Source organism: Phodopus roborovskii, unplaced genomic scaffold, assembly GCF_943737965.1.
Source record: "Phodopus roborovskii unplaced genomic scaffold, PHOROB, whole genome shotgun sequence".
Taxonomy (NCBI): domain Eukaryota; kingdom Metazoa; phylum Chordata; class Mammalia; order Rodentia; family Cricetidae; genus Phodopus; species Phodopus roborovskii.
The window spans coordinates 38,949,998-38,973,697 of NW_026126511.1; the positions used below are offsets into that span (position 1 = coordinate 38,949,998).

Genomic DNA, 23,700 nt, shown 5'->3' on the forward strand with positions numbered 1-23,700 from the left:
TAATCCTGGGAGCTATCCCATTCCTAGACAAAGTTATCACCAGACTTCAAATTCCACTTCTCTAAAGTACACACATGCTCCTGCTTGTACACACAATTTGATTCTCACAACCTCTGTTGTGTGTTTGTCTAACAACTTCCAAAGACTCTTCAAATGAAGGGCCACACCCCTGATATGAAGCAGGTTCCACTACATGTAATTCCTAACTCTTATAAATAGTTTCTAGGAGCTGGAGGGATGGTTCAGTGGTTCACTGGCTGCTCTTCCAGAGGTCCTGAGTTCAAGTCCCAGCACTCACATGGTGCCTCACAAACCATCTGTAATGAGACCTGGTGCCCTCTTCTTGTCTGCAGGCACACATGCAGGCAGGACAGAGTACATATAATAATTAAAAAAAATTTTAAAAAAGAAAAGAAGAAGTTCCCACTTAACACTTACTTTTTCTAAAATTGGAGCTAGCATGATGGTATCATCAGTTGCTTGAGGACCCAGAGGAATATCCAAGGCTGGTTTGTTATACCTCTGTGTGTGTGTGTGTGTGTGTGTGTGTGTGTGTGTGTGTGTGTGTGTGTAAATGGTTTTAGAACCCAATGGGATGGCTCTATGGGTAGGTGAAGGTGCTTGCTGCCAAACTGACTACCCGAGTTCAATCCATAGGACCCCCATAGTGAAAGGAGAGAATCAGCTCCTGAAAGTTGTATTTTGCATGTATACTTTCATGTGTGCATTGCACACACATGCCCACACACACAATGAATAAATGTAAGAAAAATTAAAAATGAGCTTCAGAAGCTGGAGAGATGGATTAGCAGTTTAGAGCAACTGGTTTTTCTTACAGAAGATCTACGTTGGATTCCCAGCTCACAGCTGCCTGTAACTCCAGCCCTAGTGGAGTTTATACACATCAAATAAAATAAAAACTATTCAGTGGTACTTCATTATCTATATAATAAAATGTAGATTGGCATTCAAACACCTTCACACACTAACTTCATCTACTTACTTGGGTCCCCCACAGTCCCCTAGTGTGTTCCCTGGGAAACACCATCTCCTCACAAAGGAGTCCTCCCTTGCCCATAGATATCCCTCAGTGCCTGGTGGCAATGGTGTCTGCCCCTTGATATCAATAAACTTCATTATTCTTGTTTCTGTTCCCCTTAGTGAACGATTTGTTAAGAATGGGGCTCATTTTTTCCTCTTACTTTCTTGGCATTCCAGACAGCAATGACTTCTATCATTGTTGCACTCATGTAGTAATGGAGATGCATCATGTATGAGTTCAGCTGTCTATGACACTCCTCTAAGCATATGGAGTTATCCTTAATTGCAGGGCTTACTTAACGTTTCTTTGAATGCTGACAGAATATATAAAGTTTTACCCAAAATAAGTAGTTGTGCTGATAGCAACCACCAAAGAAGGCAAAATCAGACCAGCTCTACATCTAAATCATAGTAAATATCCTTTGATTTCTCTCTACCCAGTGCTAATAAATAAATTAATAAAATAAATAATAAAGTGATACACATTTCTTTAAAATGTTTCCTTTGAGAATTAAAAAAATAAATAACAAGCATGTTTTTGTTTCAAATAAAAAGTATTTGTCATAAGTTGAACCTACCCAGGCATACAACTATAGCCTACCTAATACAGTATACTTTCCTCTGTTAAGAGAGCCAGGGATCAGATGCAACAAGCACAATCCTTTAAACAGAGATCAGCCTTTGCCCATGCCAGGGCACATCCATTGTCTGGAAAGCGCCTGGGACAAGGGCTTGCTTGAGTCTAGGTATGAGTCACTGAGAATCCTGCATTCTTGACTGTCAATCCCAATAGGGCATCTGGGACCAAAATGTCATAAGAGAATAGCAGACTGTGTAGGCCTTCATTGAATATCCTGTGCTGCCCACTACATTCCAAATAGGTCCGTCTGAGAGTAGACACTGATGATTCTTGGGTAGCACCAACCCTTGGGAGTTGAAAAGGGCAGTACATAACTAGTTCTCATGGCTGGCATCCAAACGAGTGAGGGGCTAGGAGTTAACCAGAGGCAAGTTGCCTTCTGGTGTCCAAGTTAGTGACCACCATGTAAGTCAAATTGAAGAGTTCCCTCCTGGCCTCTCCAAAGTTCATCTAACATAGAGCAGCCATTCCCTGGGAATGAAGTTCCCATCCCCAGGTTAACAGCAATTCTTGGAATTCTCTTAGCGACCCAAGCTAATTCCTGGCAGAGTTAGAATGTAGATGAAAACACCTACCTATTGTTCCCTAAGGGAAAAAAGGCTTTCCTTCTATTTTGAGTCTTGGACAGAATATTGTTTTATTTCTAAATGCTTATAATACAATCAGTAAGTAGTGCTTACCAGTTCCTCATGGTCCCTGCTTTTGCTTCTGTTATAGGAATAGGGAAACAGTATTTGTTGGGAGTATGAGTGCATGCTGATGTAAGCTTTGATGTGATTGATATTCCTTCTCAGGAAGTTGGCCACTGCCTTCACCTCCGGCTCTGACTCCGGATAGAGTCCACAGTAGGTTTCAGAGCAGGAGAAACTTGATGCACCTTCCTCTGTAGAAAAATAGTTAAGGTGACATTATTAGAAGTTGTGAGTTCCTCTATGCCTTGTGCTTCACCTTAGATCTAGAGTGTAGCAATGCAGAAAAATGGACAAGGGAAGCCCTATAAGGAATGCATTTCTGATGTTCAGTAATGTTATCTGTGTTTCTTTTGAAGTCAAGCATTTATAATAGGTTTGCTAAGGGCCATCCTAAGTGGGTCTCCTTTACCAGGAAGGTCTCAGCTGTTACTTACTCCAAACATTTGCTTAAATGAGGAAAAATGAACCGAATTTCTTTAGTCACTATAGATGATTTCTGATGGTAATGGCTCAAAAATCAGCATACTTCATAAAAAAAAGTCTCCAGGTCTGTTTTACAGTTAGATACATGGGTTGTAACTTACAATATGACTACGACCGTGGTATTTGGTACCAGACTAAGTTTTACTAATTCATTTAAGAGGTCATAGTATGTGTCCTTTTGTATGGTAGACTGCTACAATGGCTATCCTTTGTTATCAAATTGACTACATCTAAAACCCAAGGGGCTGGGTACACTTGTGAGGGACTTTTCTTAACTGAATTATTTTAAGTAGAACACACACACACACACACACACACACACACACACACACACACACACCTTGTTTTTATCATTCTATCAGTTATATTCCTTTAGAGAATCCTAACTAATACACCCATCTTTCAGTATTTCTCCTCATGTCCCTAATTCACAGGAGTGAAGCTTCAGAGAGCCATGTTTTACCCAAGCCACGTGTATATAATTTCAATATGGCAGAGGGTTGAAGCTTATTGTATAATTTAGAGACTTGTTTGTAGTTTCTTACAGGGTCATGCTATATGGCCCAGTCTGACCTTGAACCCTGACACCTGCCTGCCTCAGCTCAGGATGCTGGAGTAACAGATGGACACCATCCCTCCTGGCATAATGAGCTATAATGTTGGGTGCAGTGAGAAGAAAGGGTGAGCTTACACCTGCCTCCCTGAGAGCAGACTGTTTCCATGACCATGCTCACTGAGCGCCTCTGTTCATTCAAACCAAAGGATGACAAATTCCCACTGTGCCTGTCTTTGTATCATTTTTAAAACATTTTTGTTATTTCTTATTTTGTATTATTCATGAAATGGTGAACTTGTTAAGAAAGGCAACATCTGAACATAGAAGAAAAAATTTAAAACACTACAAAAATACACATGTACCCCGTACAATTGAAAATGAGAGGGTATCCCCTACCCTAGTGTTTGATGCCCTGATGATGAAAATGACATGTTAAAGCAAGATCTCTGATAAGTTCCTTGTTAGTCTGAAATAGCATTTTTTTTTTTAAATTTAGAAGCTGAAAGAGACCTTTAAAACTGGTCCTTGTTGAGTTCTCACCCTTCAGTTCTCATTTATGTCAATTCCTGCAAGGAACAGGGAATATTGCAAAAGATGCAGGAGAAAGAATGTAAGACCCCAAGGATTCAGAGAGCTCGGAAACACTGTCTTCTGGACTGGACAGGGACTCACAGCAACCATGGTTGGCTGTACACACTTGTACAAGATCAAACCAGTCAAAACTCCTATCATGGATGTGAGCAGGACTCACCGGTTCCCATTTCCTAGCTGAGGAGCCATTTGCAATTGATGGCTGCAGGGAGAAGGTTGCCATTTTTCTTTGTGGGTGTGGCCATTGGTAGGTTCCCTATCCTCATGCAGGTGGCACTAATTGGACTCTGAATTAGGAAGAGGAGGAAGGCAGAAGAAGATAGGAGAAGCACTCGTTTAGGGCAGTTTGGGGAGAGTGAAGGGAGTTGAAGATGGATATAATCAAGACACATTGTCAATATGCGTGAGATTATGAAAGAATAAATAAAAATTAACTGGCTCAATTTCCTTATTTAAAGACGAGCCAACAGCTGGCTCCAGTCACAATCATAGCACTATATTGATTTCAGATGCTCCTTATTAGATTTGTTCCTGATTCAGGCACACCTCCCTGCAGTTACTTTGAATTTGTGGACATCTCTCACCATTTTCATGTAGAAACACATGAAGCAAATGCTTACCACACCAGTGTTTGGAAGCAAAGTTCCTGTTCAGGTCTGTGCCCACACATCGGTTGTTCTTGTGGGCCGAACGGTTCTTTCTCCACATTCGGTTCTATAGGAACCAGATGGGGACAGGTTATCAAGCTGGCCCATCCTGTCTGGGCCATGGTCCTCTCACACAGCCCCATCTCCATCCAGGTCTCAGCCGCACTCACTTGAACTGTTGGCCTGAGCCAAGTAAAAGTGATATCTCATGGATTTTGACATCTACACATATGAAAATTCATTGGTTTCCACTAAGCTGCTCACTGAACTTCTCATTTAGCGCCACCTCCTTTAAATTAATTTCATGGGCAATTTTGAACTCTTCAAAGAAAAGCAAAATAGCTTGTACCTCAGCTTGAAACTATGAGCCATGTGTTTCAGTGATCTCTCTGCACTGTGTCTTTTTGTTTGGGATGTGTTGACTGGTTATTTGTTTGGTTGGTTGTTTGGTTGGTTTGTTGGTTGGCTGGCTGGTTGGTTGGCTGGCTGGATGGCTGCTTAGTTGGCTAGTTGGCTGACTGGTTGGTTGGTTGGTTGGTTGGGACAGGGTCTTACACTGCAGTCCAGGCTGGCATACAGAACATGATTTAGTTGAAGCTAACCTCAGACTCCCATCGATCCTCCTGCCTCAGCTTCCCAACTGCTGGGATTATAGACATGAGTCACCGCTACAACAATGAGCTTTTATTTTTTTTTTAAGAGTTTCTTTCTTTTTGAGATTCACAATGAAGTGTTGATTAATAAAACAATGGTACAGTGTCTTGGATTCTCTTTAAAACAGTATGGGTAAAGTAGAAGGCAGTAGAGGCACAAATGAAGCACAATGGACCTTGAGCTGTGGGGTGGTTTGATCTGAAACATTCCCCATGTGTTACAGGGTTGGCTGCCAGCCTTCAGCTTTATCAGGAGGCAGGAGAAGTGGACTCTAGCAGGAGAAACTGAACTCACTGCAGAATGTGTGCTTGCAGGGGACATTGGCTCCCCCGCCTCCACCCCCACCCCAGTCTCACTCTTAGCTTCCCAGCCTTCATTACAGGAATAGTTTTGTTTTACCAAGTGCCCCTGCCATGACCTCCTGTCACAAGGCTTTCTTCCTTCTAACGTTTACTCTCAGATATTTCGTCACAGCAACAGAAAGCCAATCGCCATCACTGAGGCTGTAGTCAGATGTCTGGGGGTATGCAATTGCATTTGTTTTTATGGATGTTTGAAATTTCCCTTTTTTCATAGCAAAACCTTGTTACCAAGGTCCAGGATTGCATGAATAATTCACACTGCATCTCTGTATGCCTCAAACAGGTATGTTTTGCATCCCTTGTCTTAACCCACCGTTTTCCACGTGTAATCGTAGCCATCCACATTCATCACTGGCATAATGTAGAAATCCATGTGCCTCAGAAGACTGGTATACAACGTTTCTTTCCCGTAGAACTGGGTTACCTGCATGTTAAACCAGGTAAGTTTACTGGCTCGTTTCAGGTCCTTCTAAGCTTGCTCCAGACATAATACCTTTTTCACAGAGCTATTCCGTTGCCTGCCTTCATCTACGTCTCCTTCTCTTAACTGAGATCTGTGTGACAATCACAACTCCTTCTGAAATCTCAAAACACCTTGCTGTGGATACCAGTTTCTTTAAGTGGCTGAACTTAGGGCACTCTGATGCCACACGAGTCAACAGAAGCCTTCCTATTTAATAACAATAGAAACAGAGAACTACCCATTTCTAAGTTCTCCTTCAAATTCCAAGAAAGAAAATCCTTTAAAGTCATAAAGCTCACAACAAGGATTTAAAAAAAAAAAACCTTGTATAGTCCAGCTCCTTTTCAATAATCCATAGTAACCAGAGCTCTTCCTAATCTTGTTTTAGACTATTTAGACCAGTGGTTCTCAACCCACAGGATGGGACCCCTTTGGAGCAGGGCAGAGGAGGGGGAGGGTCAAACAACCCTTTCATAAGAAATGCTTAAGGCCATCAGAAAACACAAATCTTTAATTTATGATTCATAACAGTAGCAAGTTATGAAGTAGCAATGAAAATTATTTTATGATTGGGGTCATCACAACAGGAGGAACTGTATTAGAGGGTCACAGCATTAGGAAGGGTGAGGACCACTGTTTTAGACCCAGACTTAGTTAGATGATTATCTAACAACCCTTAAAACTTGTCGTAAAGTTTGTTTCCAGTTCCTTTCCCTCACATGTCGTCCCATGGCTTTAAGACCGCAGTCTGAGTAGGCACTTGTTCTGAGTTGCTGAGACTCATCATCTGGCCCTACTGCCCCCTCTGCTGTCTCACACCCAGCTTAGAAGTACATCTTTCAGCACAGTCCAAGGGTATCCACAGACCTCACTCCAAAATGACCGAAAATACAGGCAGAACGTTCTTTGAAGTTCTCTAGTTAAATCAGTTGCCTAGAAAGCTTTGGTTTAAAATTTTCATACTGTGGTAACATCGATACATTTTAGTGTGGGTATTAGTTTAGAATTGGTTGTTGTCTTAAGCACAAATCAAGAGATATTGACAAGAAGCAGGTTTTTTTTCTCATTATTAACTTTTACAAGTGTCTTTTAAAACCTACTAAAGGGCTGGAGAGATGGCTCAGCACTTCAGATCATATACCCGTGTCAGATGCTAGCATCCACATCAGGTGGTTCACAGCTACTGTAATTCCAGCCCCTAGAGCATCTGGCACTTCTGACTTCCATGGGCACCTGCACACATGCTAACACACACACACACACACACACACACACACACACACACACACACACAGACCTACCAGCAGTCTTGCAAGGACACTTATAGGTTATCCAGTTCCGAGTGATCTTTCCTAAACATATACACATATAAGCAACACTAAACGAACTCAGCAGGTTGTGTGTGTGTGTGTGTGTGAGAGAGAGAGAGAGAGAGAGAGAGAATAATGATTAAAGAATAAAAGCCTATGAAGTTGAGAAGGAGTAGGGGGAGGAGACAGAAGGAGTTGGGAAATAATGCCAGTATAATACTCATATATGAAAACTTAAAAATGTATTTATATAATTGTGCTGTGCAATAGCATCAACATCCTTACACACACACACACACACACACACACACACACACACACACCTCCTATTTATTTCTCTAGGGAGGAGAATTCACAAGTGTAATGGCTGTCAGAAGTAAATTACTTACATATTAACGGTTGCTGCCAGGTTGATTCCTATGAAAGGGTCAGTGAGTACAAGAGTGAGCTGTTGGTGAAAGCACCGAATGAAGTGTGATGCTTAGTGTGTTTACTGGGCCGCTATGATGATCAGACCATGAGTTGGGGCTCAGCTGTGATGATGCAGGCATGGACACACCAGTCTCAGCTTCTGCTTTCGCAGAAACAGAACGGATCCAGTGAATTAGTGAGGGGCATGACTGACCCCGGGCTTCTCAAAGTGAATCAATACCTTCACTGGACTGGGTTTTACTGGGTTTTACAACAATTATTAAGGTCTAGGAAAAAGTAAAAGACTTAAGAGCTAAGGTGTTGATTCCCCCTTTGACTCTAGTGACTTTTAAAAGTAGCATCTGCCCAGGCCAAAACATGTTTTGAACCTAGAGCTATTGGAATAATTAACCACCGAGTTACAGCCTCAACCCCACTCAAACCATTTGAAAGTATTTGAATCGACTTTTCCTCCTGCAGAGGTTTGAGGTATTGTAAGAGTCAGTGAACTGGGTTTGTTTTAGGCAGCCCAGGCTGGAACGTCTTGAATGCTCACTCACTCAGTGGGAATCACTGATACGATTATTGACTTGAGTAAAAAAGGATCTACAGAGTACTATTAAGATAAAATACTTGATGGTAAAATCCTCAAGCCACAGTTTGTTCCCCATCACTCCACAGTGTAGGTTCTCATGGGCAGTTTTTAAATATTTGTAAGCTGGAACCGGTCTCATTTCCTCCAGATATTTTCAGCGGTGAGTAGAAACTGTTCAGTAGACTCAGGTATGCTGCAGTGCTGTTGGGTAACAGTATCCTTAGAAGCTCTTTGAAATCCAGGAAGTTCGAAAAGAAGGGTCAAGCAGGGCTGGAGAAATGGCTCAGTGGTTAAGAGCAGTGCTTTTCCAGAGGTCCTGAGTTCAATCCCCAGCAACCACATGGTGGCTCACAACCATCTATAAGGAGATCTGGTGCCCTCTTCTGGCCTGCAGGTGCTCATGCAGACAGAACTCTGTATACAAAATAAGTCTTTAATCCCAGCATTCAGATAACTCAAAAAATGTGGACACACAAGGTCCCTTACTTGCCTAGTAAGAAGGATTTCTGGGGAGACAGAAACCAGATGAACTACCTGGATGAAGATGAGACTAGACAAACTCCCCACAAGAGACACTTTTCAACCCGTAGGGCTCCCTGAGAGGTGGAAAGGGAGCACTATGTTCCAGGTCGTCATGAGCTGTCAGTGCTGGGGTGAACTTTCAGTGGTTCAGTGGTAATAGTTGTCTTTGTGTCATTCCTGTTTGTGGAAGTAATCCTTCACCTATAGTCCACCCATAGCCCCACAAGGAACCCCATTCACTCGTTCTTTTTTTTTTTTTTTTTTTGTTTTTTTTTGTTTTTTTGTTTTTTTTTTTTGTTTTGTTTTGTTTTTCAATACAAGGTTTCTCTGTATTGCTTTGGAGGCTGTCCTGGAACTACCTCTGTAGACCAGGCTGGCCTCAAACTCACAGAGATCAGCCTGCCTCTGCCTCCCAAGTGCTGGGACTAAAGGCACGTGCCACCAATGCCCGGCAACTCACTGGTTCTTGAGTCATATCCTTATGTTGGTCTGTGGTTGCTTTGATTTCTGGATTGTGTAGTCATTTATTCACATCTCCCCAGGAACAGTTTCCCTGAGACTCCTAACAAACTCGAATTTATTGGAAAGGGGAAGATGTAATTCGGGTGACAGTGGTTAAGAGTGTCACATTTGTTAGGACCCAGGACAGGCAGAAATAGCTTTACATTTGATGTGTTCCATTTGTTCAGAGAGATCTAATCAGTGATGCCTTAATGTGCTGACTGATCTATTTCATGTTACAGCCTTTGTGAATTAGTGTTATCAAAAAGGTATGCAATTTGAATTTCCTAGTACAGGTCTCCTTGTATTAATCAAAATGGATGGTACACTTGCCCATTTTGTAGGACTTGAAGCATAATCTTACTGTTTTTATTCATTGTGGAGGTTTATAGCCTTCCTACTTTTCATTTTTATGGCATACTCTTTGTCTTATATATGGCTTTTTCTTAATGCCAATCCCTTCTTCAAGGACAGCATTCTTTATTATGACACATGCAAAAGCATTATCTGATCTGTAAGTGTGGGCCTCATGTTCGGTTCCCAAGGGTGGGATGTGGCAAAAGATGTCTAGACAGTTCAAACCAAAATGATGATTGATGATGATGAGGAGGGCCAAACAGATAATTCCAATATTTTTTCTAGTTTAGGAAGCTTCTCACTTAATACAATATTGTTTCTTAATTATAACTCAATGTGAACACCGCATTTTTTCCAAGCTTCACTGGTAAAACTTGAACCAATAATTCCAGGATGTGATGTGGGAGAATGCAGCTTAATCATAAGCTTGAAACCCTGACCTATGAGGAGTACTTACATAGCCTATGAACCACAAGCAGAAAGCAGGTGAGATCCACTCTCTGGCATGGATTCCACAGTCGATCCAGATGGCATTTTTAGTGGTTCTTTTATCTCCTGAAACCTGCAGACACACAATAAATAAATAAACAAACCGACACACAAGTAATATATCCCCATCCTGTCTTTTCTTTTATTCAATCCTTTTAATGGGCTTACTGCACATGCATTGTTCTTTGTGTTACTTAGAAAGTTTTCAGAGCAAATTCAAAAGCTGGTGAGTTGAAAGGGCAGTTGCTAGGTTTGATGCATATGTAATTGGGAATGAAGCTGAAGCCAGGACTCCCACCCCTGCACAACTTAGGCATGGGGGTGAAGGAGGAGTAGAGACTGCTGTTTAAGTATGTCTTTACTCCTTAGGAATAATTGCTGTTTGCTGTGGGCAATTGTCTGCAGGAAGGATAGAGACTTCGGGAATACAAACTTCCTCATAATTTCCCCCATGGAATACATTTTTATTCATATACTATTTCTCCACATCACCCCCAAAGGATAAACATATCACCACTTGATTCATAAAACTGGTCCTATTAGACTGGGGACAGGAGCATTGATATGACATACAAGGTTGAGGGCTAGTACAGTGTGTCAAATCTGTGGAGCAAGGAGAATCAGTTTTTACACAGTGAATCTTTAGATGGATTCTCAAGGTCAAGTCAGCCAAACTCCCAGCATGGATGGAGGCTGCTGATGTCCATTGAAGAAGGGAGAGTAAGTTTTCTTCAGGGATGAGGCCATGAAAATCTACCAGTAATGAAAATCATCCAGTAGATGACCCTATATCCATGCACATATAGGCAGCACTAAGTGGTGACAGAGAGAGAGAGAGAGAGAGAGAGAGAGAGAGAGAGAGAGAGAGAGAGAGAACATGAAGCTAGGAAGGAAAGGGGGAGAAATTGAAAGGGAGGGAGGGGTGGATTTCACCAAAACATGTTATATTCATGAATGGAATAATCAATGAAAAAGAATTCTCAAGAACATTTCCAAAATCAATCATAACTTATTTGACCTACAATGTTTTTCCTTATTTTTATTTTATGTGTATGGGTTTTCCCTGCAAGTATGCTGTCTGTACCACATGTGTGTCTGGTACTACCAAAGGAGAACATTGACTTCCCTGGGACTGGGGTTGCAAATGGCTGTGAGCCGCTGTGTGGGTGCTGTAAATCAAATCGGGGTCCTCTGAGCAGACAGCCAGTGCTCTTTATCAGCAAGCCAGCAACACAGGCCTATACATTCATTTGAGTCCTTAAAATTAGTTACAAAAATATATATTCAGGGCATGAAGAAAAGGGGAAAGAAAGTAATTTACATCATCCTAAGAAGGTTTCTGTGCCGGCTAGTCTTAAGTCAACCTGACACACAAACTAAAGTTGTCTGAAAGTAGGGAACATCAATTGAGAAAATGTCTTTATAAGATCCATCTGTAAGGCATTTTCTTAGTGATTGATGGAGTAGGTGCCGTCCCTGGGCTGGTGGTCCTGGGTTCTATAAGAAAGCAGGCTGAGAAAGCCAAGGGAACAAGCCAGTGAGCAGCACTCCTCCATGGCCTCTGCATCAGCTCCTGTCTCCAGGTTCTCATCCTGTTTGAGTTCTTGTCTTGATTTCCTTCAGTGATGAACAGCAATATGAAGTGTAAGCCAAATAAACCCTTTCCTCCCTTGCTTTTTGGTCATGGTGTTACATCATAACAATAGAAACCCTAACCAAGGTGCCTTTCCTAATACAATATCTAAATAAAGAAAAAGGAAAATGGCCACTGATATTCAAATTATGTAGTCAAACAGCTGTGGATGATTCCATCTCGTCAGTGTCAAAGTCCTTACTTGTCCAGGTTAGTTGCCTTACTTGATCTTTCTTTCATTCATTCATTCATTCATTCATTCATTCATATTTACACACTGCAGCTTTAGGGATAAATTGTCTGTTGGTTCAACACTGACGACATTGTGGGTCTGCAGACATTTACACTGTGTGCACATTCTCAGTTAAGTAAAACATGATGCAACAAACCAACATGTTCATTCAGCTTCCAGACATCCAGTTGCAGGATGCACACAAGAAATTGTCATGGGTGGGTGTGCCAGGACGGTTCCCATGGAACTAACCTTTTAACTAACTGAATAGGTCCCATCTCTGCCTCCAGTCTGCACCAGAAATCCCTGGGCAGGACATCCAGAACCTGAGCTATCCTGATTCAAAGTCTGGCCTTTGAGCAACTGCAAACGCTTACCCATTACAAGTGATTATGCACCAATTCTGTGCCAATAAAGCAAGTGTCTTTTTCTATTCTGCAGAGTGTTTCCTTAAAACTTTAAGTGAGAGAGTGTGGGAGAAAACAGAACTATGGAATTGGAAAGCGTTCCCAGTGAAAGTTGTCATGGCCATGATGCCTATGACTTTTCTAGTACTCACATTCACTGATCTTCCCTAAGCAACACCTCAACCAGGGCCATTTTCCTCTCTCCTTAATTTGGATATTGGTAACTACAGGTTTGAAAAGAAGCCCTCCTAGAATGGCAATATTTCACCCTCTTCTCCTCTTGTTTTAGTTACTCTAAGTATGTGTTAACTTTTATAACTCTTGTCTCTTATTTACATATCCTGTATGGTGATATCTTGTTTGAGCTCTAACAAATAAAGCTTGTCTGGAGATTAGAGTGCAGAGCTAGCCACTAGTTAACCATAGAGGCCACGAAGTGGTGGCACACACCTTTAATCCCAGCACCTGGGAGGAGGAAGTAGGAAATGAAATGGCTGAGCAGAGAGAGGAAGTGATAAGTCAGGGTGGATACAAAAGCTTGCCCCTTTCCAGTTGAGAAGTTGGTGAGGTTAAGAAAGGTGGCTGTGGCTGGCGCCTTTGTCTCTCTGACCTTTCAGAATTTACCCTGATAGCTGATTCCGGGTTGTTGTTATTAAAACCAATTAGAATTTGCACTACAATCTTGAAATTATTTTTGCACGTACCTAATTTTTTAAAAACCAAATGTTCTTCGACAAGATTCTGCAACTGGAAGTACGTAGCCACATGGGTGCCGACCCAGGCAGCTGCTGAAGTATTGCCCTGCTCCCTGTGTTTAACTAGATGGCGGTTCCGCTCCTATTTTGGTTTCAAAAGCTGGGCTACTGTTTATCTAAGAAAAACTCAAGATAAACAATCCTGCCTAGCCAATCTGAGGTGGTGCTGAATAAAAGCAACAAGGACTTGAGGATCCCAAACTACTCCCGTCATTTTATGAGTGTGGCCACTGAAAGCCACAGAAACTGACACACCTGGTTGTCTAATGTAACGCGAACACAGGTGAGTTTGACTCTAGAGGTGTTTTTCACTCATGAACACATTACTCAAAGGAAAAAAAAAACATAAAGGTCATTTATTCCTAAGTAGCTGGATATTAAAGTTAAGATTCACCTGAAGTAAAATATTTCCAGAATTCAAAGAACAGTAGAACTAAGCTATAGCAAACACCATTGCGTACTTAATACCCCCCTCTAAGCAACTCTCCTTATATACCTTTAAAACGTATAGTGGGTACTTCTCATATGATGAACCAATGTAGATTTTCTGGAGCATTCCAGGATACCGTTCCGTTATAACGTCTATCCAGGAATATATCTATGAGAAGAGAAACCACAGGTTAGTCACAGGACGCGTTCACAGGACATCCCTGATCATAGGAAGTAGGCAGCTTCCTTGCAGACAGGAGATTCCTCTCCATTTTCTGTATATGGGAGAACTGAAGAATTAAAAACTCTCGGGAAATTTCCTCTGCTGAAAAGAAATAAAACCAGAGTTTTGCCGAGTTCTAAGTATTAGGGGAAAAGTGAACCGGCTCTAAGAAACGTACAACAAAGAGTGAATCTTTAAAATGTGGTCTTGGAAATTATTGGCATTTATTTAATTTTATATTATGTCTATGGGTGTATGTCTGTGCACCACTTGGGTGCTGGTGGAGGCCAGAAGGGGGCATTGGATCCTCTGAAAAGAGTTACAGACAGTTGTGAGCCACTATGTGGGTGCTGAAATTGAAGCTGTGTCCCATGGAAGAGCAGCCAGTGGTCTTAACTGCTGAGCTAGCTCTCCAGCCCAGACATTATTGTTTATTTATTTTCTAGTGCTGGTGATCAAATGCAGGGCCTTGTATGTTGTAGACAAGCACTCTACCTCTGGGCTATGCCTTGTGCTATTTGTTGTTTTGTCTTTTGAGACAGGATCTTATTATGTAATCCAGGCTGGCCTTGAACTTGTGATCTCCCCACCTCAGCCCTCTGAGTACCTGGGTTATGGTCTTGAGCCGACATACCCCATTCCAGAGTTCTTTTAAGAGGCTTATCACCTTCAGAATCTTTGTGGGGTCTTCCTACTAGCATCCTGGAGCTACCATTATGAGGCCTAAAAAAAGAAATTCAGGGCTGGGGATTGCTGTTACTATGGTGGTTGCTGAGCAAGCTGGAGGACCTGAGTTCAGATTCCTAGCACCTGTGTAAAACTTGGGGGCTACAGTATGCATGTGTAATCCTAACACTGGGGAAGGGGAGTATGTTGGGAGGGACAGAGTTAGGCAGATCCTTGGAGCTCACTGGCCAGCTAGTCTAGCTGAGGTTCAGAGATTATGTTTCAAAAATTAATGTGGAAAGCAATGGGAAATGATAATAACAAATGTAGATCTCTGGCCTCCAAATACATACACATGCATGGGCATGTACACACACACATACACACACACACACACACACACACACACACACACACACACGCTTGCACACACATGTGAGCACACACACACACATCTATAAACTCACTTTTTAGGACCAAGGCAACCTTGGCACCATTTTTGCATAGGAAAGATGTCAACATTATTGTTTCCCACCACAAACCTAAAGCAATTGTTGTGATGACTACCAACAAATATGAGGATAAGCTGAAGAACACGGCTCCACCATGAGATCCACCATGAGAAGTGGCTTCATTCTGGGTTCTCTTCAGCACAGAATTCTGGTAGAATTTGAGGCTCTATAAAAACTACAGGGGGAGGAAAGAAATATTTTCTGGGGCTGAGTTTAGTAACTCCTTTAAAGCAGGTGTTGAATTACCATCTGATTTGGGATAGCTGGGACAAAACTTGGTCATGTCTTAATTCAGGCCCACTTCCCAGGTACTCTTGGACCTTCTGAACTCATGACATTCAACTCTTTGGTTTTATTTATGAGACCTTTCCTGGTGATGATTTTCATACAGCCTTCCTGACTGATGGCAACTACAGCATCATTAAATTTCAGTTCTGTTGCGGTGGCATAATCAGCAAAAGCATGTGTGAGTTCTTGTATCAATGGTGGGGACAAAGATGCTCCTGAAAGGCCTGTCACCAAGTTCTGTCACTGTTGTTTCTAATGCATCAATAGACATTCTATTTCCTGTTAGTTATCTGGGGGTAAATGCTCCCAAGGAAGCTAGTTCATGGATTAGTTAATGTTGTAGCACTGGTGGCTCAGCAGGCTTCCTTCTGCAGAGATATATGGAGTCAGCGTCACTGATAAACTTAGTAGACCATCTTGAGTAGACAGCATGTTCAGGTTATCGTAAGTAGAAGAAGGGAAGAGGTAAAAGAATTTCTTGAGAATAAAATCACATTTCCCCATGAGTCTCTTAGAAAGTATTTAAAGTAGGGAGAGGAGAGATTTTAAATGCTTTCTGAAATAGCATGGTGATGGTATAGTGTATTTTCCCATCTGGCATGTCGAAGCCCCTATGCACAGTACCATAGAGAGTGACCATGCTGAAGTTCAAAGGAGGCACTGATTCATCTGACCAAGATCCTTAAAAGAGGGGATATTAGGACATAAGGAGGCACATAAAAATGTACAGAGAAAAGCCACATGTCCTGGTTTGGTTTTTGTCAACTTATCATAAGCTGGAGTTATCTGGAAAGAGAGACCTGAGTTGATAAATGCTTCCATCAAATTGGCTGTAGGCAAGTATGTGGGATGTTTTCCTGATTATGGAGAGTTCAACACAGTGGGGCTAGTGCTACCCCCAGGTAGGTAAGTGGTTCTGGGTGGCATAAGAAAGCAGACCAAGCAAGCCACAGAGAGTAAGCCAGAAAGCAGCATCCCTCCATGGCTCAGTCCCTGCCCTGTCTTGCCTACATGATGGACTGAGACCTAGGACACACAAACCAAGTAAACCCTTTTCTTTCTGAGTTGTTTTTAGTCATGGTGCTTACCACAGCAGTAGAAAAAAAACTAGAACACCATTTGAGGATGAGGAAACAACTGTCTATAAACAAAATAAAGAGACCTCAGAAGAAAACCAAAGACTGTCAACACTTTGATCCTAGGCTTCTTGCCTCCAAAAATATGATCAAACAAACTTCTACACAGTCTGTGTCATTCTGCCATGGAATTCCTAACAAATGAGTGCAGTCATGGAGTTGTTTGTTTATGTGTTTGCCATTCCAAGTCTTTCATGGGACTATGGTAAGACAACTTAACTTTCTGGAATAAAATAATTAAACAGTATTTTGACATCCTTCTGGTTAATGCATTCCCCTTTGCCCAACAAGCTCAACATAGCGGTGTCACATTGTCACATTCATTCATCTTCTGCTTTTTGAGCCACACCTAACAAACCTATCTGCATCAAGTTTGTCATACATTGCTGGTGATAGGTACTAAAAAGAAGTGGCCCAAGTAGAATAGCCAGGGCATAGGATCTAGAAGCATACTGAGTTCTAGATTAGCCAAGTGGAAAGAAGCAGATGATTTCAAAGGTGCAATATAAAATTGGTTCTTATTTCCTGAGCTTGGCTGTGGTCCCTGCTAATTTTTAGGCACCCAGGCAAAGACATTATGGTTTAAAGTTTTCTATTCAGAAGGATAAAATATATTCATTCATAGAATAATCAGTATAAGTGAGCATACCACTTTAATTCTGTGAAGTAATCTGGTGATTACTCATTAAGAATAAATCTCAGGTAATGGTCCAAAGAGACAAGAACAATTATAATTTTTGTGGCAGTTTCAATGTGGCAGTCCTATTCTTTATTTTCTGTTTATCTCAGCATTCAATGTTTTCTTCAGTGTTATCCCTAGAAGTGTGAGATACTCTTAGCTGTAGATACACATGCTGTTGTAGAGCCAGTTTATCAAATAGGGGCAACCTTCCCAAAGAGACATCAGCTAAAGGATGAATTACCACCATTTAATCAACCTAAGTGTGAGTTAAAAAAACAAAACAAAAAACCCTTCTCTGTTGGTTACGATTCTTTGATAATTCCTAGATGTTGAAAAAGCAATGCTGGTTAATGAAAACAGAACCTTTGAGGAATTGCATGGTGACTTACTTCATTCAGCGAGTGATACTGCTCATAGTATGATGAGGAGGCTCGGGGGCTGATGGTATCGTTGGATGTCTGCTGCTGAATTAGATCCTCCACATTATTCATCAGGACACTGATGATGAAGCAGAAGGTGAGTAGTTTCCAGGCACAGTGATAGCTTTCCCACATGGTTCACTGCAGGCACAGTATGTGAGTTTGGGGGAAAGTTGCCAGCGGGTCTCATAAGCACTTCATCAAGTAAAACAACACAGCCATACATGGAGACAAGATGACTCCACAAACCTCTTTAGCAGAGCCCCATGGACACTGCGGAGAGAGTGTGAGGCACAGCTTCAGGACTGCGCAATCCTACTCTCCTCTACCAAAATCTATGATTCTTCAGTGTGTTTTGTAGGAAAACCATGATGGCTGATTTTGGCTGTCAACTGGGTACACCTGGGAAGAGGGAGCCTCCACTGAAGAACTGCCTTTACCAGACAGGCTTTTGAGCAAATCTATGGGGCATTTTCTGGATTGCTGGTGAGGCAGGAAGGCCCAGCCCACTATGGGTGACTCAATCCCTAGGCAAATGGCCCAGGGCCATTTAACAAAGGTAGTTGAATGTGAGCCTGAGAGTATGCCAGTAAGCCGCACTCTAGAGTGGATATCGCACTACAGCACTCGCCTGTGGTTTCTGTTCAAAACTTCTGCCTTGAGTTCTTGCCTTAATGTCCCAGAAGATGAACGAGAACATGTAAGATTAAATAAGCTTTTTTCCTTCACAAGTTGCTTTTGATCCTGGTGTTTATCACAGCAACAGAAATCTGACTGGGATATAGAGATTGATGGACACCCACTTCAATCCAGAGCAGTATCTCAGTCTTTAGTGAAGACACAGGAAAGGAAGCTACCTTTCTTTCTTGTGTGTCACTGATGTATCCCAGATGTTCTGCAGTATGAAAGATGATCAAATACTTTGCAAATCAAAATGTGGACAAAACATAAAATCGCGGCTATTAGTTTGCTTACTCTACTAACTAGGCAAGTACTTTGCCGAATTATCTATCAGCTGGGATGAACAATTTGGAATTAGTTCTCGTTTTGATAAAAGTTCCTTTATTTAGGCCAATGGCTAAAAGCCAAGACTTTGATGTCTGATGTCTGAATGTTCTGAGTTTGACTTCTGCCTCCACCATGGTTCAACTGGCTGACTTTGGGAAGTTTCCTTGTAAGCTAAAACAACAACAACAACAAAAAAAACAAAAACAAATTCCAGGGCTGGAGAGACAGAGCAGAGCACTGGCTGCTCCTGCACAAGACTGAGTTTCAGCTCCTAGCATCCACATGGTGGCTCACATTCATCTCTAACTGGTATCTGAAGCCCTCGTCCAGCCTCTGTGGGTACTGTACACAGGTGCATACACATACATGCAGGCAAATTACCCATGCACATCAAAATCAAATAAAAAGAGTCTTTGAACACTTTTCCATCTTTATCTGGAGAAAGCATCTATTTTGCATAGTTCTATAATGATAAGTGAAACAATGTGTGGGGTGGCTCAGTTCAGTTCCCAGAAGAGGCAGTAAATACCTCTTATAAATCAATAATTCTTCCCGCATGTTATAGAGGATATCCACCAGCACACATAAGGCCCTGGTCTCAAGAAGTACATAAGGTCATCAGGGGGGACCTGGTTCCAGGCAGAGGATCAGGAGAGGAGAAAGTTAGAGAAACTAAAAGAGGGAATGGGCACCAAACAGAAACAACACTCAGTAAACTGTTTTTTAAAAACCACCTTTAAATCATTTAAGATACAAGGTCAGTGTACATTTGTAATTATCTCCAGTTTACATGTGTAATTCTTACAAGAGCACAGAGGTGACTAAGTGGCAGGGCCAAACGGCAAAGTCAGACCATCTTTTGTGTTGAGGGCTGGATCTTCAGAAACATTCACTAACTTTAAGAAAGAATTGGTGACAGATTTGCCTCCTTTTTCAAGAGATATCCTAAAGCCTATCATGGTGTGAGGGTTCATATTGTCAACCTGACAGCCTCTAGAACAGCAGTTCTCAACCTGTGGGTCATGATCCCCGTTGGGGTTGCCTATCAGATACCATTTACGTCATGATTCACAACAGTAGCAAGATTACAGTTATGCAACAGCAATGAAAATAATTTATGGTTGGGGTCACCACGACATGAGGAACTGTGTTAAGGGGTCACAGCATTAGGAAGGTTGAGAACCACTGCTCTAGAATCACTGAAGATTTGGTTTCTGGGCATGTGAGGGGTTTTCTAGATTACGTTGACCCAGAGGAGAAGACCCATTTTATATGTAGGTGGCAGTATTCATGGACTGGGCTCCAGGACTGATTACAAAAGAGAGAGGGAGTCAGCAGCAGCACTCATTGCCCTACTTCCTGACCGTGGACGCAGTATGACTGCACGGTACGACCCCGGATGCAGTATGACTGCACAGTATGACCCCGGGTGCAGTATGACTACACTGTACAACCCCGGATGCAGTATGACTGCACAGTATGATCCGGATGCAGTATGACTGCACGGTATGACTCCGGGTGCAGTATGACTGCACGGTATGACCCCGGATGCAGTATGACTACACTGTATGACCCCAGAGGCAGTATGACTGAACAATATGACCTGGATGCAGTATGACTGGCTCCTGCCACTATGCTTTCCCTGTCATGATGGACGATGTGCAATAACAAAGCCTCCCATGATGGCTATTCTTGCTGGTCAACTTGACTGCATCTGCAGTTAACTAAAAACCAAAGCAGCTGGGCAATCTGTGAGGAAGTTTTGGTTAATTAGATCAGATGAAGTAAGAAGACTCATCTTAAATCAGGATCATCTGAGGGAAAAAGGCCACCCTAAATCTGGGCTACACTATCTGGTGGCAGCCTATATAAAGGGCAGGGGAAAACCTCCTTGCCCTCACTCTCACTGACAAGTTCATCTGTCCTGCTGCTGAGGCATTTCCTCACAGGTATTAGAGCCTATTTCTTCAGGATGCCAAAGTATACTGAAGACATGCCAGTTCCTCCTCTAGCTCTGTAGGCACCAGGAAGACACATGGTGGTGCATAGATGTGCATTCAAGAATAACACCTATGCATATAAAAGTAAATAAAAAATTCTCTTCACATACGCCCATTATTGTATGCATGTATATATGTATGTACGTACGTAGTACGTATGTTTATTCTGTCAGTTCTGTTCCTCAATGAACCCCAACTAATACACCTTCCATCTTTCCCTGGGTTTCTTTAGTCATCTTTTTAAAAATCAAAACAAACAAACAAAACCAAGGAGACAAATAGCCACAGTGAATGAGTTTTGCCCATTAGATCTAGGACTAGAGAATGAATGACAAGTTCTGAAGGCCACTGAGTCCCAATTCAGACAAAGGACTGAAGTGATAAGTGGTTAAACCACTTGTCACTGAGTTGGGTTTTAGGTCTTGTCTCCAGTCCCTCAGAGACTACCAGGCCACCATTTTTAATACACTCGATTTGCCCACAAAGCAATTAGACTGTTTCTTGGTCACATGCACCGTAGGCATTTATCACAGCTATTGGATGGATGTAGCAAAGGATACCCACCTGAATGGAATTCTGCTCACATTTAAATGGGCTTTCACACTGTCCACATCAGACTCATTCACAAAAAAATGGACTTCTTTTTTCTTTTCAATGAATTCAGCGGTCACTGGCTGCCAGAGAACGACCTGCAGTTTCCAGGGGAGACTGGTAAATTGAATGCAGAGTTGTTCACACCGTTTGCATCTGTAGCTAAGCCCATGAAAGCCTTGTCTCCAAAAGGGCTATGACAAGGACACCTCTCAGCCATACCACAGTCTCCACCCCACACTGCAATATAAACATTCATCTGGCAGGGAGTGCTTTCTATTCGCTGTCATCCTAGTTGCCAAATAGGCCTTGGAACACCTCGGATGCTTAATATTTGATGAGATGAATACATTGATGACTCTACTGAGGAGCTGCGTATGTATTTCAGGTGTTTAAAAGAAAAATGAAATTCTCTCTAGGAAGGAAGTTTGATTACACATTGATTTTGCTTAGTAAAAATTTCATGTGTTTCAGTTGGGCAGTGGAGGTTCGCGTATTTAATCTCAGTACTTGGGAGACAGAGCTAGTCAGATCTCTGTGAGTTCAAGGCCAGCCAGAGAAAACCCCGACTCAAAAAAAAAAAGCATGTGTTTGATATTATTATCACTTTAGTGTCTCTTTCTTTCATTTAATGCCTCTGAATATTTACATTTTTCTCATTTTACTTCTCTAAAGTGCTTTCAGACTCATTTCCTTTGTTCATTAGAATACAACTTTGATACCAACCAGGCAGATGTTATTATTTTCTTTGTAAAGATGAGCCAATTAAGGATCATAGCTAATTTGTCTAAACCCATATACCCAATGCCAGAATAAGCAATGAAATTCTGAGGTTTAAATGAGACCACAGTACTGTGAACTATGTATGAAAATGTCACAACAAAACTCAGCTTTTTTGTAAGCTACCCGAACAGTGAAATTAAAGGATATGTGAGCAGAATAAAATGAAATCCATTTTGAGCCGGTTTTTTTTTGACCCTTTCTCTGGAGATATTTTATTTTTATCTTGTGAAAGGGCCACTGACATGTCCCACTTAGTTCTGCTTCTGCCAGAGGCACAGTGACTCCTGGTGGCTACCCATGTACTACCCCCCAGGCTGAGGCCATGCTACCCCTGTTACTTATGCCACCTGCACACCGTGAGTGTGTTCACGTGGAACCATTCCTTCCAGAGGATTCTTCTAACAAAGGATTTTGCTACAGAAGTACTCGAAGCTGCCCCTGCCTGACTTAGGAACTGCTCTGCAGTCTGAGAACCACCATCAAGGGCAGCCATCCTCCACTCCACCCCACCCCACCCCTACCCTCCACCCCCACCCCAGTGAAGGTACCTCCAGCTCCCTCCCTCCTCTTCATCCTTAGCAAGCACACCCTTACCGCTGGCACCTCCAAACTGCTCTGACCTCTGTCTCTTAGAGAACACTAACAAACCCAGGTTCATTCAGTCGCCACTGCCAGCCAGACTTCCACACCTCCAACTTCCTGGACAGATGGAATCCAGGAACAAGGCTTTTTAATAAAAGTTCCCTTGTGGCTTATGTGCCTACTTTGTGGCTAAGAAACACTGTTGTACAAGCAAAACACTGTCAAACTTCTGATACCATAACAGCTTTGTGCTTACAGCTTTGAGGTCATACCATGAAAGTGGCTGAAAAGCTAATCATACTGATAAAGTTTTGATTCTGTAAACAAAAGGTCATGTGGTTATGGCTAGATACAGATAGATAGACTGGAGGGAACACACTTTCCAATGCACACAGACAAAAAAAAAATAAAGCTAATGTAAATGTAAGTTAGAAGACATTACCTCATAAGTTGTAGTAACATTCTGAAGAACTTGAACTTGCCTAGAGGTTCTGGGAAGGGCAGATAAAACCTGGCCACTGGGGAGGAAAACAGGGTTTGGGTTAAATGATGTGAAAGCAGCTTGCTTACTGAAGCAGCTTCAAGGTCATTGTAAGATAGAAACACTTGAGTATTAGCACATACGCAGACTCTGTGGAGAGGTCAACAGCATCTCTCATAGTCTGTACTCCTAGACAACCACAGAACCACAGCTCTCAGGTTTGCAGAGAACTGACCTCTCTCCTCTCCCTTCTGTGTATGCAGACTTGTGTGCAACAAAAAGGCAACAAATAAATTTGCTTTTCATTTTGCACATGGAGAAGACAGAACTCTAGTTTGTTGTTCCTGGGAGTGTGAATTAGTAGAGCCATTATGGAAAGCAGCACAGAGTTTGCCCAAAAAAAATTACAGACAGAGCTAGAATATGATCTGACAATCCTGCTGGGCATAAGGAAATGAAATCAGCCCGTCACAGAGATGTGCACATTCTTATTTTTGTTGCAATATTCCTCACTGCTGTGGAGTCAATCTGAGCATCCATCAGTAGATAAGTCGATAAA

At 42.0% G+C, this 23,700-nt stretch overlaps 1 protein-coding gene across 1 annotated transcript in view; it reads right to left on the bottom strand.

Moving 5' to 3' along the window:
* The window catches only part of Cpb2 (carboxypeptidase B2), a 35,525-nt gene that overhangs the window by 6,132 nt on the left and 5,693 nt on the right, over positions 1 to 23,700 (bottom strand). The window contains exons 2-9 of the mRNA XM_051195374.1: positions 23,103 to 23,178; positions 21,269 to 21,393; positions 17,667 to 17,775; positions 13,838 to 13,939; positions 10,283 to 10,387; positions 5,980 to 6,090; positions 4,624 to 4,717; positions 2,362 to 2,564 (exon numbers count right to left, since the gene is read on the bottom strand). Of these exons, the coding sequence (XP_051051331.1) occupies positions 2,362 to 2,564; positions 4,624 to 4,717; positions 5,980 to 6,090; positions 10,283 to 10,387; positions 13,838 to 13,939; positions 17,667 to 17,775; positions 21,269 to 21,393; positions 23,103 to 23,178 (925 nt within the window). The remainder of the gene's footprint in view (positions 1 to 2,361; positions 2,565 to 4,623; positions 4,718 to 5,979; positions 6,091 to 10,282; positions 10,388 to 13,837; positions 13,940 to 17,666; positions 17,776 to 21,268; positions 21,394 to 23,102; positions 23,179 to 23,700) is intronic.